The 13,057-nt window shown below is 38.5% G+C and overlaps 1 protein-coding gene across 1 annotated transcript in view; it reads right to left on the bottom strand.

Annotated features, from left to right (window-relative positions):
- ABCC4 (ATP binding cassette subfamily C member 4 (PEL blood group)) overlaps nucleotides 1–13,057 on the bottom strand; it is a 263,208-nt gene that overhangs the window by 93,970 nt on the left and 156,181 nt on the right. The window contains exon 20 of the mRNA XM_063425748.1: nucleotides 1,070–1,149. Coding sequence (XP_063281818.1) covers nucleotides 1,070–1,149 — 80 coding nt within the window. The remainder of the gene's footprint in view (nucleotides 1–1,069; nucleotides 1,150–13,057) is intronic.

Below are 13,057 nucleotides of genomic sequence, written 5' to 3'. Positions count from 1 at the left end.
TAGGGTATGAATCAGAAGCGCATTCCCATAAAAAGTAACATTTTATTAGATAAATCTATATCCATAAATTGATCTACACATATTTGCCTGTTGCCGACTGGATAAATAAACAAGAGTATACATAAATGAAAGCCATAACACATATACAATGAACACAAAACAAATCCAAAGAAAGAAGCAGAAAAACAATTAAAAAAAAATAATCATGGAAAAAAAACAACACAGGTGTTCAAGAACAGTCTGAATACACACCAAAAGAAAGACCAGATAACATAAGAAAACAGTGTGAGAGGTGAGGGATACCAGAGCAAAATAAATATAAAAGACTGCAATTATAGATATCACTGCCAATCCTGCCCGCTACATTCCAGTTTCCAATTTTTTTTTTTTTTAGTATGAACCTTCCATAAAACATTTTTAAAAACGGACAATCCAATATACACAACTTGCATAACCTAACACTCCCTTATTACCGCACTCTCAGGATACACAACACCCACTCATGATCATGTCATCACCAGTCCCTAAGCTTCTGGCTCCAACAGAAATGGCTTTTCCCATTAAAAACGGTTTTCACAGATGCTTTGTGTTATGGTGTCCTTACATAACAACTTTATTACTGGCCCATTCAACATTCTAGGATTGCATATTGTAGCACATCCAAGCCCAACAGCATTACTAGTAAGGAGGTACTTACATTTGAATGTTCCATTATTTTATTGGTCTTATTAATTTATCAGAGGTAACATTTAATAAGATAAGAGGCATAAAGAATTCTTTTGTCAACCTGTCAATCTTAAAATGTATGCACATTTCTCTCCTCTCTTACCTTGTGAAACCAGTATACATTATCTATTTTTAGATCAGTGGTTCTCAACTCCGTATTCAATAAACACCACCAATCCAGGTTTTGTTACTATTGAAAGAGTATCTGAATTACAACATGTCTAGATCCTGTATTTTTGATGTGCCTTTAGGACTGGTTTAGGAAACGCTGCTCTGGATGCAAGTGCGCAAATATGCATGTACGATAATACACATATAAATATATAAATATAATAAATATTACCTGCATAAAATCCAAAAATGTAAAAGGAAGCAAGTCATCCAAATGTCCAATATCTTTGGAGAAACGGTTTAAAATTCTCCCTGAAAGAAAGAGGAAAATAATGATACTTACATAAAAAAGTGCTTAAATGCCAAAGTTGAAATTCAATGCTTCCTATTCAGCTACTTCTTTTACTCAACAGGTAGTGTATTTTGTTTCAATTGAGAGGTTACCAGAAATAAAGTATGAGGGTCTCTGTGCACTCACTCCCAGGGAGTAGACAGCCAAAGAAATCATCAAAAATATATAAATGAAAATAAACTAAAATTACAGGTTCCTTGATAACAGTTTCCAATCAATACTGTTTTAGCACAAAGCCACGTTCAGTTTGTGTGCTTTTGTTAACAGAGCACTTTGGAGGGCAGTGAACCACAGGTACAGAGGAAGAAAATTCAAAGCAGGACAGATTTAACAAACTTGTATCTCTGTATGGTTTAGTAATCACAAAAAAAAAAAAATCTGAAAGGAAGAGACATAATTCAATTTCCTACACTCCAAGGTGCTGGTGTTTTATCCAATGGACCTTTATCTTATGTTCATGAAAAAAAAAAACCCTCATAAAAACACTTAAAAACAAACAATATATTGGGGTGCAAGCCTGAGCAAAATATCAGGAAGTCAGGATCAGATGCCAGTTTATAGCATTATTATATGTGTGATTGATAGAGGACTGCAGGTTTACATGCAGGAGAGAGAGGCAATTAAATCTACTGGCAACGATGCATTATAAGTCTATGTAAAAGGTAAATTTGAGTTATGTCAAAGTCAATCACCCTAACACCCAAACGAAAAAACTCTTACAGATACACAAACAAAGACATATTACCGTGCCTTAGAGTGGCCGGCCTTAACATATATATGAGTACAGAGAGAAGTATAGAATAAACAGACGGGTCAAGGCCAGGATTGGAGATGGAAGGATAAACTTAGAACAAAGCCAAGGGTCAAGGATACCAGAGGAATGGATAAATGAGGAGCAAAGCCGAAGTCAGATACCAGAAAAGTTTAAGTTAAAGGGACACTATAGTCACCTGAACAACTTTAGCTTAATGAAGCAGTGTTGGTGTATAGAACATGCCCCTGCAGCCTTACTGCTCAATCCTCTGCCATTTAGGAGTTAAATCACTTTGTTTATGAACCCTAGTCACACCTCCCTGCATGTGACTTGCACAGCCTTCCATAAACACTTCCTGTAAAGAGAGCCCTATTTAGGCTTTCTTTATTGCAAGTTCTGTTTAATTTATATTTTCTTATTCCCTGCTATGTTAACAGCTTGCTAGACTCTGCAAGAGCCTACTGTATGTGATTAAAGTTAAATTTAGAGATTGAGATACAATTATTTAAGGTAAATTACATCTGTTTGAAAGTGAAACCAGTTTTTTTTTTCATGCAGGCTCTGTCAATCATAGCCAGGGAGGTGTGGCTAGGGCTGCATAAACAGAAACAAAGTGATTTTAACTCCTAAATGACAGTGAATTGAGCAGTGAAATTGCAGGGGAATGATCTATACACTAAAACTGCTTTATTTAGCTAAAGTAATTTAGGTGACTATAGTGTTCCTTTAAAGAAATGCACTCTCGGGCTACAGAGACCATGACAGGGCAAGGAAGTGATTCAAAGGGAGGTATAAATAGGGCTAAGCGTGAGCTAATAGGCTAAAGAACCAATTAGGGTAATCTGTGAACAATGATAAATGGAATGCTTAGCCCAGAAGTTAAATTGGTAACTTTCCCTTTAAGGGGCCCAAAGACAAAGAAGGCACACGCCCCATAGCTGGTCATCGCATGTGTGCGCACCCATGATGTCGGCCGAACATCGAGACACAACAGGAGAGGAGAGACGACATCTGCATTGCCGGTGAGACTGGAGCAGTGTGGGCTAAGAGGAGGTATGACAGCCAAGAAGTGCTTGTAGAATATCAAATCGCAAAATTTAGAGTGGAATAGGACTGAAACCATGGTAATATTTTGAATACAAAGTTTTAAAGAGACCTATTACTATTCTTTCACTGTTACTCATTACCATCAGCATTATTATTGCCTAATAATGCAGAGATTGGAAATAACTGCTTAGTATATCCCCTTGGACAAAGCTTTAATGGCAGTCTCTCTAATATGACTGGCTAATAATGAAATACTATAATAAGCATTTAAATATTTCTTCCTCTGTTTCCCCTTATACCTATACTTTTTCCCTGTTTTTTTATCTCTCCAACACCTGTCCATTTCCCAGTGTATGGCTTTGGGGGATCCCTTTGATGATCAGCAGGTACCAACACTCCTTGATGGACGAAGTCACAGTGTTTGATACATCTGAATAAAATTAAAAATGTAAAATTGCAAATACTATCAACACATTAACTCTAATAAAATTCCAAACAAAAAAGGTAAAAAAAAGTATTCAAAATACATTTTTAAGTACACCTCTTAGGTATTAAAAAAAAGGCTTAATTTCTGAATGTGATGTTAAAATAAAGTGCAGGATTACAATATATCCACAGGGAACTAGAATTCTTCAACTGAAGAAAAAAAAAAAAAAAAAAAAAAAGATTATGTTTCACTCTTCAAAATGTAATTTATACGTGTACCTATCACAAATGTTCTGGTATTAAAAACAATACCTGAGGGTAAAAGAGAATTCATTTTACAAGAAAGATATAGATGTGATTAGGCCTTTGGAGTTCTTTGGCTCATATTAAAACATATTAAAATTGTATTTTTCAGATATCCTTCTCATATTCTGATAAGCCAAACATGAAAAGTATCTTGGACTTCAAAAAGTGTTATGACATAAAGTATGTATATATCATTAATCCCTAATGCCTGTCTGCACTTAATGTGATCTGGTTAGACTGAATAGAAAACGCAGTCAGGCAAAAATTCACTATTTTGATGATCAATGGCTTGACGTTGACAATACATTTATGAATGGAATGTATAGCTACGTAAAGAAAAGTAAACAAAAAGAAAATCTACTGTGCCTACGCAAGAGCAAAAGGATTACTGTGTGCTAGAACACAAATTACCATCTTTAACGTAGATATGCAAGGCCAGATAATTTAACACTTACACATATAATCAATTTTTCCTCTCCATTTTGTAACTTTTGAAGCCACGTATACAAAATGTACTTTCCCTTAGTGTACAAAGACCTTTTCGTAATTTTTTGGGCGAAAGGTAATAAATTAATGTATTTAATTTACGATGCTACATAGATGTAAATGCAACATAGAGCATTACTAAAAATACAACATAAAATTCTATGTATTATAGTACAATGTAAAGATGTATATAATGGCTAAGAGTAAAAACATAAGCGTAGCATTGCCTGGAGTCATTTCTCTAATTTAAAGGAACACAATGGAGTTAGGAATACAAATGTGTATTCCTAATATTATAGTGCCCTTATAGTGGTCATTTAGGTCCATGGCACCCGCTATAGGGAGGGGGAAAAAAGCCATTTCACTTACTTCTACTCCCTTGTATCGCTGGTCTACACACTGCCAACCCGCCTCCTTGGCTGAGATCATCAAGATTGTTGATCTCAGACACTTAAATGCTTTTCAATTGGAAAGCATGGAGAGGCAAGTGCTGCAAAAGGACACACTGTGTCAATCAGATGGTCTCCATGAGATGATCTGATTAATAAACAGGGTTTTACTATGCTAATTACAGGGTTAAAATGGGGACAGAGGGGGAGGAATTTATCAAAGTCATCTTACTATTACCCTCTGCAGTTATTCATGGTTTGGGGACAAAAAAGCTTTTAATGGAAGAGGATAGCTTAACAATAGCTTCTATAAACCTCTGCTATGCCAATAAAATGGTACTGAGTCACTTCCTTGTTTAAGTGTTCATTATCTGGGGATTTGCAGCAGTTGCAAGGTATTCAAGAACAAGTATTCTTCCATTTATTTGTTATTCTATTTAATATAAAGTTTGGTATTTTATAAGAAGACAAAAGCCTTCATATTTGTATTAATATGTCTTTACTGAACCTCTCACCAGCAAAGTAACAGTTAGCATAACAATAACAAACACAACTTATCAGAAATAAGCAGGAGAAACAAAATGCATGCATAGCACCTTCTACGTCTTCTTTCTTTGCGGCTGCCATGTGTGCTGCCTATTGCCTTCTTTCCCCACTTTGTTCCGTTCCTTTTCATTCTCCCGTTTCCAACCAGACCTGCTCGATAGATTTTTCTTCCTCATTTCCCTGCTCCTTATGACACTCGTGGCTGCTAGGATTTGCTTGTCCCATATCGCAAATCTAAGTGACCATCTTGTTTCATGCAAGATCGCGTCTGGGCACTTCCTAGCCACCTTCTCAGCTTCCTGTCTTTTTGCACTGTTCTCATGAACAGGTAACAATGTGAAGGGACCCTGACAGCTTCAGGTGAGTTCTGCTCCAAAATGACTGTCAATCTGCCTCTTAGTGCTTCAGCATGATTTATTTTGTTCTCGTTACTTCTGCCTGCTATTGTTCCCCATAATGTTCTGCTGCATGTTGCGTGACCCCCTACAGGTAATTGAGTGGCCTACTTTTTCCTGTTTGCCTGCAATTCTAGTTTCTGCCTGTACTTTTATAGAACTTTCACAGAGGATAGCTTGTGTTTGGATTACCCATTATCATTTAAAGATGCTGGTATTTTTCCTCTGCTGTTTGCTGAACGCTTGACTCCTATTGTTCATGGCCAGCTATGAACTATAGACTGTATCTTGCTGGGTAAACCCCACTTTTTTATATTTCTGGATGATCTCCAATCTGCCACCTCCATGAATGCTGACTCCTCCATATGTCGGAAGCCCCAACTGGGATCTTGGGTGATCCCCTTGACCTGCAGTTATACTTGGATTTTGTCAAGGCATTTTGTACAGTTGCACTTAAAGGACCACTCTAGGCACCCAGACCACTTCAGCTTAATGAAAGTTATGTGTCATTGTTTGCTGATGATGCAAAACTAGGTAAGGTAATGAACGGATTGTGGGATCTTTACCCATTTGGAGTTTTGCAAGGAATACCTTCAATTCCACTCTGCATGGACAATTACTCGACAGTATGTTATACTGTGACAAACTTCCCTTTTTCTGTGAGTTTGCCACGAGTTTTTGGAGGGGCCTGTTTGCTTGCCTCCTACCCTGTGACTATGGGCCCTGCAATATACGTTGCCCAATACACTTTTAAAAGGCTCCATTCATGTAATTCAAGTACTTTTGTACTCCACAAAGAGAGACCGACAGATGGCCCTAATTCCCTGGAACTGGTTTGTGCATGAAGCCAGACTTCCATGAAACGTTTGAACCCCTGCTCTGATCTGGGTGAATTTTGGATATGTTGTTCACCCAGATCAGGGCTATTCGAGGTATCGTGCACCTGAGGAAGACGTATCTTTGACGTCGAAACGCGTTGTGGTCGTGGTTGGCATCAGAAAACCTTGAATGTAAGATTCTATATGTTTTTATAATAAATGATATTCTTGTTACATTCTTAATTGGTGTTTGCCTATCTTATCCTTAATACATTGTGAGGATCAAGCTCCATCCGTTTGGAAATCAGCGAAAAACTTCTTTTAAAGTGACATTACCTGAGCCAGTGTGTTAACAGGCTCCAACACATGTGAGTGAGACCATAAATACTGCTGCATTGGATTTATTTACCTATGCAGTATTATGCTATGGTTTTTCCTGTCTTTTATGCATAGGAGTGATACCTACTGACATACATTGTATGGGGAGTGAAATCTACTGACATACATTATATTGGGTATTTATCCTTTATATATATATATATATATATACACATATATATATATATATATATATATATATACACACACACATAGGGTGAATACACTTTATTTTTTATATTTGTTAAAAGCGCTGCACACTTTCTTGTATTACTGGGCAGGAAAGGGAAACCTAAAATGGTTAGGTGAAACCTGTCCAAAAAGACAAATAATGGTTTTACAAGGGAGGATAGGAGCAAAGGGAGGACTATTATCAGGTCCAAACAAGCTATATCTTAGAACCACCTCCCACGTTCCCCTAAATATCACTTAAAAATAAAGCAAGCCCTAATCCCACAGCCTCCCAGCAACACAAAAAGAAAGGTGCAAGTTAAAAGTTTAAATCAAAATTGATCTAATATAAGATCGTAGCGAGGTGGCTTGTCTGAGTCTATAAAGAAAAATGCTGCATCCACTGTAATCTAAATGCCTAACCCCCCACCTAGCTAAATCCCGACGCGCGTTTCGCCAAGTGCTGGCTCTTCCAGGGGAAATTACCGTATTTTTCGCTGCATAAGACGCACCTCACCATAAGACGCACCTAGTTTTTAGAGGAAGAAACCCAGAAAAAAAATATTCTGAACAAACTGTCCCATAGTGTTTCTTACTATGGGACAGTTTGTACAGAATATTTTTTTTCTCCCCTGTCCCATAGTGTCCCCCCCTCCCATAGTCTTCACTCACCCCCTCCCCATAGACTTCATCCACCCCCTCCCCATAGACTTTATCCACCCCCTCCCCATAGTCTTTATCCACCCCCTCCCCATAGTCTTTATCCACCCCCTCCCCATAGTCTTTATCCACCCCCTCCCCATAGTCTTTATCCACCCCCTCCCCATAGTCTTCATCCACCCCCTCCCCATAGACTTCATCCCCCCATCCCCATAGTCTTCATCCACCCCCTCCCCATTGTCTTCATCCCCCCCTCCCCATAGACTTCATCCCCCTCCTCATATTCTTCTCTCCCATACTGTCCCCCTCCCCTTGTCCCATAATTACTTACCTGTCTTGTAGCGTTGGCCGGCAGCACAGGGCGCACCGCGGTAGTGGAACTTGAATTTCATGTTCCGGTTTCCGGCGGGACTGAAAGGAAGTGCGCACTCAGCTTGTGCACACTTCCTTTCAGTCCCGCCGGAAACCGGAACATGAAATTCAAGTTCCACTACCGCGGTGCGCCCTGTGCTGCCGGCCAACGCTGCAAGACAGGTAAGTAAAGCTTCATATTCGCTCCATAAGACGCACAGACATTTCCCCTCACTTTTGAGGGGAAAAAAAGTGCGTCTTATGGAGCGAAAAATACGGTATACTGTAAATACCGGACGTTTAAATATCCCGCTCTCTGCAAGGACTGGCTGTTAATACAGCCAATCTGTGCAGGGGGCTGGGATGACGTCACTTGAATAAATTAACCAGTGGAGTACTAATAACGTAAGTTAACTGCAGTCAAAACAAATAATTATTACAAATAATATTAAAAACTGATTAACCTGCAGTCTAGCGAACAGAGAGAAAATATATATAAGGAGAAAACAATAAGAAAGAGGGACAAATAGGCAAATAAATAGTCCATCTATCGAGCGGGTGAGATTTGAGTAGATCTAGCCATATCGAGTGTAATAATTTTATCGCGGAAGAGTTGTAGTAGTTACACACTACTGTGTGGCTTTCCTACCAGTGACAGTTCTGCTGGGTGTTAAATACAACTCACAGGAACCAAACTCAAAGGATATGCAATAAAAGGAAAAGCCCAAGCACTACAGCCCACTATAGTGATTATGGAGCCAAAAATGTCCTGACATCCTCCCACAGTAAGTGTTCAAGAATGGTTTGACTACTAACCTAGGTCTGCCAGGTGCGCATCTCTCCTGGAGTCAGAAGCCACCGAAAAGAGATCCCTTTAGCTCTACTGAGCCAGCTTATTAGTTAAGAGCATTCTTAAATGTTTTGACTATTTATTGTGGGAGTGTGCCAGTGGTCATGGTCACTGTCTATTTTTAAACCATGTCAGTGCTTCAGATGATAGCAACAAAGCATGAGCTGGGGCACTGAAATACAATATACACAACTGCAATAAGCACATCAAAATACATTAATATAAAATATATAAACAAGGATCCCTAGGGATCTCACAAAACAGAGTGCTGTGATTGGTCTTCCTCATAAATAACTAATATAAACAAACTGTAGGTCCCCTATTGTTGGAATTAGCCCATTATTCTTCCACACCATGTGGAATGGGGTTGGGTGGAAAAAAAAATTGGTAGATGACTAGCCCATAATGTTTTGTTTTTTTTACAACATTAACAGACAGACAAACCGACCAATATATAAATAGACCTAGTGACAATAGGGCCCAAAGGTCCGGTAGCACTGGAACAAAATACTTCCTCGTGCCCAAAGTTTAGTTACCATAACCCCAAACCAATAAAGAATGGCATGGCTAGATAAAAGGACAAGAGATTTTGTGTGGATGTTGATTAAATAACATGCATCTTTTGATGTAATTTAACAGAAAAAAAAAGTGTTTACTACGTTTAGCTAAAAAGATATCACTACTGAGTGGGTTCTTTTTTTTATAATAAAGAAATATAGGAAGATAAGATGAAAAAATTACTTTCAACTAAAACCAAACCATCAATCTGTGAATACTTTAGTTGACAGTTTCCCTGGCAAAAGAAACAGATATATTTAATTTCCTTTCACAACCAAAATCTTTTGAATCGTTTCATATATCTCTCCTTGTGACAGAATCTTGTGTTCAAATCCCACCTACAGATGTCAGGCTCTTTGTGATGACATTAGGCAACTTTCCTCCAGATTGCAGAAGAATGTAACAAGTCATGCTCAAGATTTCTTTCGGATTGGGTGGTCTGAATAGGCTCTTAATCCTTAAACGTTCATATTTGGTGACCAACAATAGAGGTGCCAAATGGAGCTATTGTAAAGGAAAATGCTGACCAAGTGCAAATGAACTAAATGAAGAACTGTTGATTATCGTTGAGATTGATTAGGTGCAGAGAAGCATTAAGCAGACCAAAGAAAGGTTGGAAAGTTGCTAATCTGTTCATCACAATAATCTTATTCTTGAAAAAAGCTCAGTGAAAAGCATTTCAATTACTTTTTAAAGTCTGTGAACCAGATTTTATAAGTGGAGGCACTGTGGACTAAATAAATGTTGCTGTTAATTTTGATGAGGGAGTTAGCAGGGACATCAAAAGAGAAAACAGTATCTTATTTTAAGGCCTAAAAAGTACCTGAATGGACTGGGTTAACACAATGTGATATCATATATAAGTAATTAACAACCACATCCAAATATTAAAATTCTATAACATTTTAAGGGATAAATAATTATAACAAGATTACTTTTTAAGAAAGCACAGAGAAGATGTTTAATCTACTTTCCCGACCTCTTGCTAAACTCCATAGCAGGCACCTCAAACTCTGGCCACCTTGATCTTGAACTAGAATTCCCACGATTCTCTGGCCTCTATTGCATTCTAAGGATCTGCGATGTTGGCTACAAACATCTGGATCTTTAACACTGAAATAGGATTGGGATATCCTGAGCTAAAGCGTGCATGGTTTTTGCTGCTCTAAAATGATATAATATAATTTGCACTCTGGCCCAAATAGCAAATTCTATAGCACACCATTCAGTTACAATATTTATTTATCATATTTTACTGATCACTTTTTATCAATACCAAGCAGTATGTGAACATTGTGTATTTAGCCTCTACAGCTTTTTTTATAATTAAAGAAAAATTCCATAGATTGATTTATTTTTTTTACAATTTAGTAGATATACCTGCAACAAAAACATGCACTTTTTCTGCATTTTCTCTTTGGGATATACCTAAACAGCTTACAAAGCTGCAGATCGTGTCTTCAGCTTTTGCAAGCCTTCCCCATTTATCCCCATGGAATCAGCACTTATGTAAACTGTCACAAATGTGGCAGGCCCCGGACACAAACCATTTCAACTGAAGTGATTCATGTGTATGGAGTGTCCCTTACACACCCATGTCGATGCAAAGTAACAAAGTGATGGAGAGGAAGTGCACATGGCATGGTAGAGGGTGCACACAAAATAGTAGTAAGACACGATCTACATGTCTGTATTCCTAGCACTATAGTGTTCCATTAAAAGTTACTCTAAGCACTATAGCAACCACATGGACTGCTGACACCACTGCTACCTCCACCAACACTATTAGTAACACTCAGGCTTAGGACAGTGGAATTAACAGCAGGTTTCTTACATCTCATACAACACACAGAAGGCAATGGTTTTGTTTTTTTCACATCCTTTTCATGCAGCAATAAACTGGGCTGTACTGGCACTACAGTTCCTTCTACCACAGACAGTTGAAAGTGTTTTACCTTTTTGAAGCCCCTCTGAGAAGCATCTTACAGAGAGCGCAGCAGAGTCTACATTGTGGATTCACGAGAATCACTTTTTAGTGTGGACTTGGTGCAGATTACACAAGTAGTACCCCCAATATCTGGTGTTGCTGGCGGTAATAAATCCAGTGATAAGAATGTGGTTTACCCCACCAATTCAAACAAAGAACTTTTACCTCTGGCACAGGAACAACTTGACTATGATGAGTCAGAAGAATCAGAAAAAGAGAATGGTGAACACCTGCAGAAGCCCAGTATATTTCCAGTATGCACTTTTTTAGAATCACCTAATCCAGCGTTTCCCAATTGGAGTTCCGCGAGAACACAAATGGGGTCCCTCCATAATTTCGGCAAACAAAATGGTCGCTGCTATTTGGCCCGGTCGGATGCAGCTGATAATTGAGTTTGTATGTGTGCTTGTCACAGAGTGCATGTGTGCTTGTAAGTAAGTGTGGGAGTGTGTATGTGTGTTTGTCAGTGAGAATATATGTGTGCTTGTCAGTGACTGAAAGGAAATGGTTAAAAATTCAATACAGTGTATATGTGTTTGTATGTGTATATGCCAGTGTGTATCTGTTTGTCAATGTCTGTGCATGTGTCAAGGTATGTATCTGTGTCTGTGTTTAAATGTCAGTGTGTATATGAATGTGTGTGTATGTGTCAATGTTTTTATATGTGTATCTGTGTGTTAATTTGTGTGTGTATGTATGTACATGGCATATGTACACTAATCATATGTGCATACATCCCAGCAATCAAAAACACATATATGTGCATACATCCTAGCAATCAAAAACCAACACAACATGCAAACACACTCCTGCAAATATCAACATTACATACAAACATGCTCCTACACACAAATGCAAACATTACATACAAACACACCCCTATATCAAAACGCTAACATTATATACAAACACCAACTGTACACACAGAAGCACACCTGCTCCTAAGTACTACTATCTGTTTACTATCTGCACTACGGTGCCAAAAAATTTGGGGGGTTGCATGTTAGAGCATTATGTCAAAGGGTTCCATGGGAAAAATTAATTGGGAACCCCTGATCTAGTCCAATGGAGACAGTTTTGACATCAGTTGCACCTGCTACTGTTGGCACAAGTAGCTCACCCACTGTCATCATCACCATAACTATTTCCATTATCATTATTGAAGTCCTAGTGAACAGGCTGGTTTTGCAACAGCTTCCTCTGCCACCGATGCAAACCCACACGGCACAGTGCTGAGGGTAATAGTTCATGCCAAAGCAAAATTTTGAGATCACTGAGTGCCTCAAAGAAAACTGATTTGCAAAGTGCAAATAGAGCAACAAAGGAGTGAGGAGCCCGTGACTGCAGGGTTATCTCCCTAGTATCATTGTGAAGCAACACCGCAAAGGTACCACAATTTTGTATTCCTGTGAGAAGAAGAACAAGAAAGATCTATGGCAGGCAGCAGCTCCACTGGTGCAGTGTTTCTGTACAGTTGTCAAAACCTCATCTACTACTACTGCCACCACCAACAGGCAGAGCAAGGAGGATGATGAGGTGAGTGACAGTCGGCAGAGACAAGTTGGACAGGTACGGTCGAACCGGTCATTATCTGGTGAATTAAAACTGAAAAATGCTTTACAGCCACTTTGATTCAGTGATTGAGCATTGTTTCACTGAATTGTGATTTATTTTTTATTTTATTTCTAGTAAGAGATGGATTTCATTTGCAGTGTGCTTCTTTGCCATTGTCTGTGCTTTGGACAT

Source organism: Pelobates fuscus, chromosome 1 (genome assembly GCF_036172605.1).
Source record: "Pelobates fuscus isolate aPelFus1 chromosome 1, aPelFus1.pri, whole genome shotgun sequence".
In the NCBI taxonomy this organism is placed as follows: Eukaryota; Metazoa; Chordata; class Amphibia; order Anura; family Pelobatidae; genus Pelobates; species Pelobates fuscus.
The sequence above is the reverse complement of the archived record's forward strand: the minus strand, read 5'-3'. Positions and strand labels throughout refer to the sequence as shown.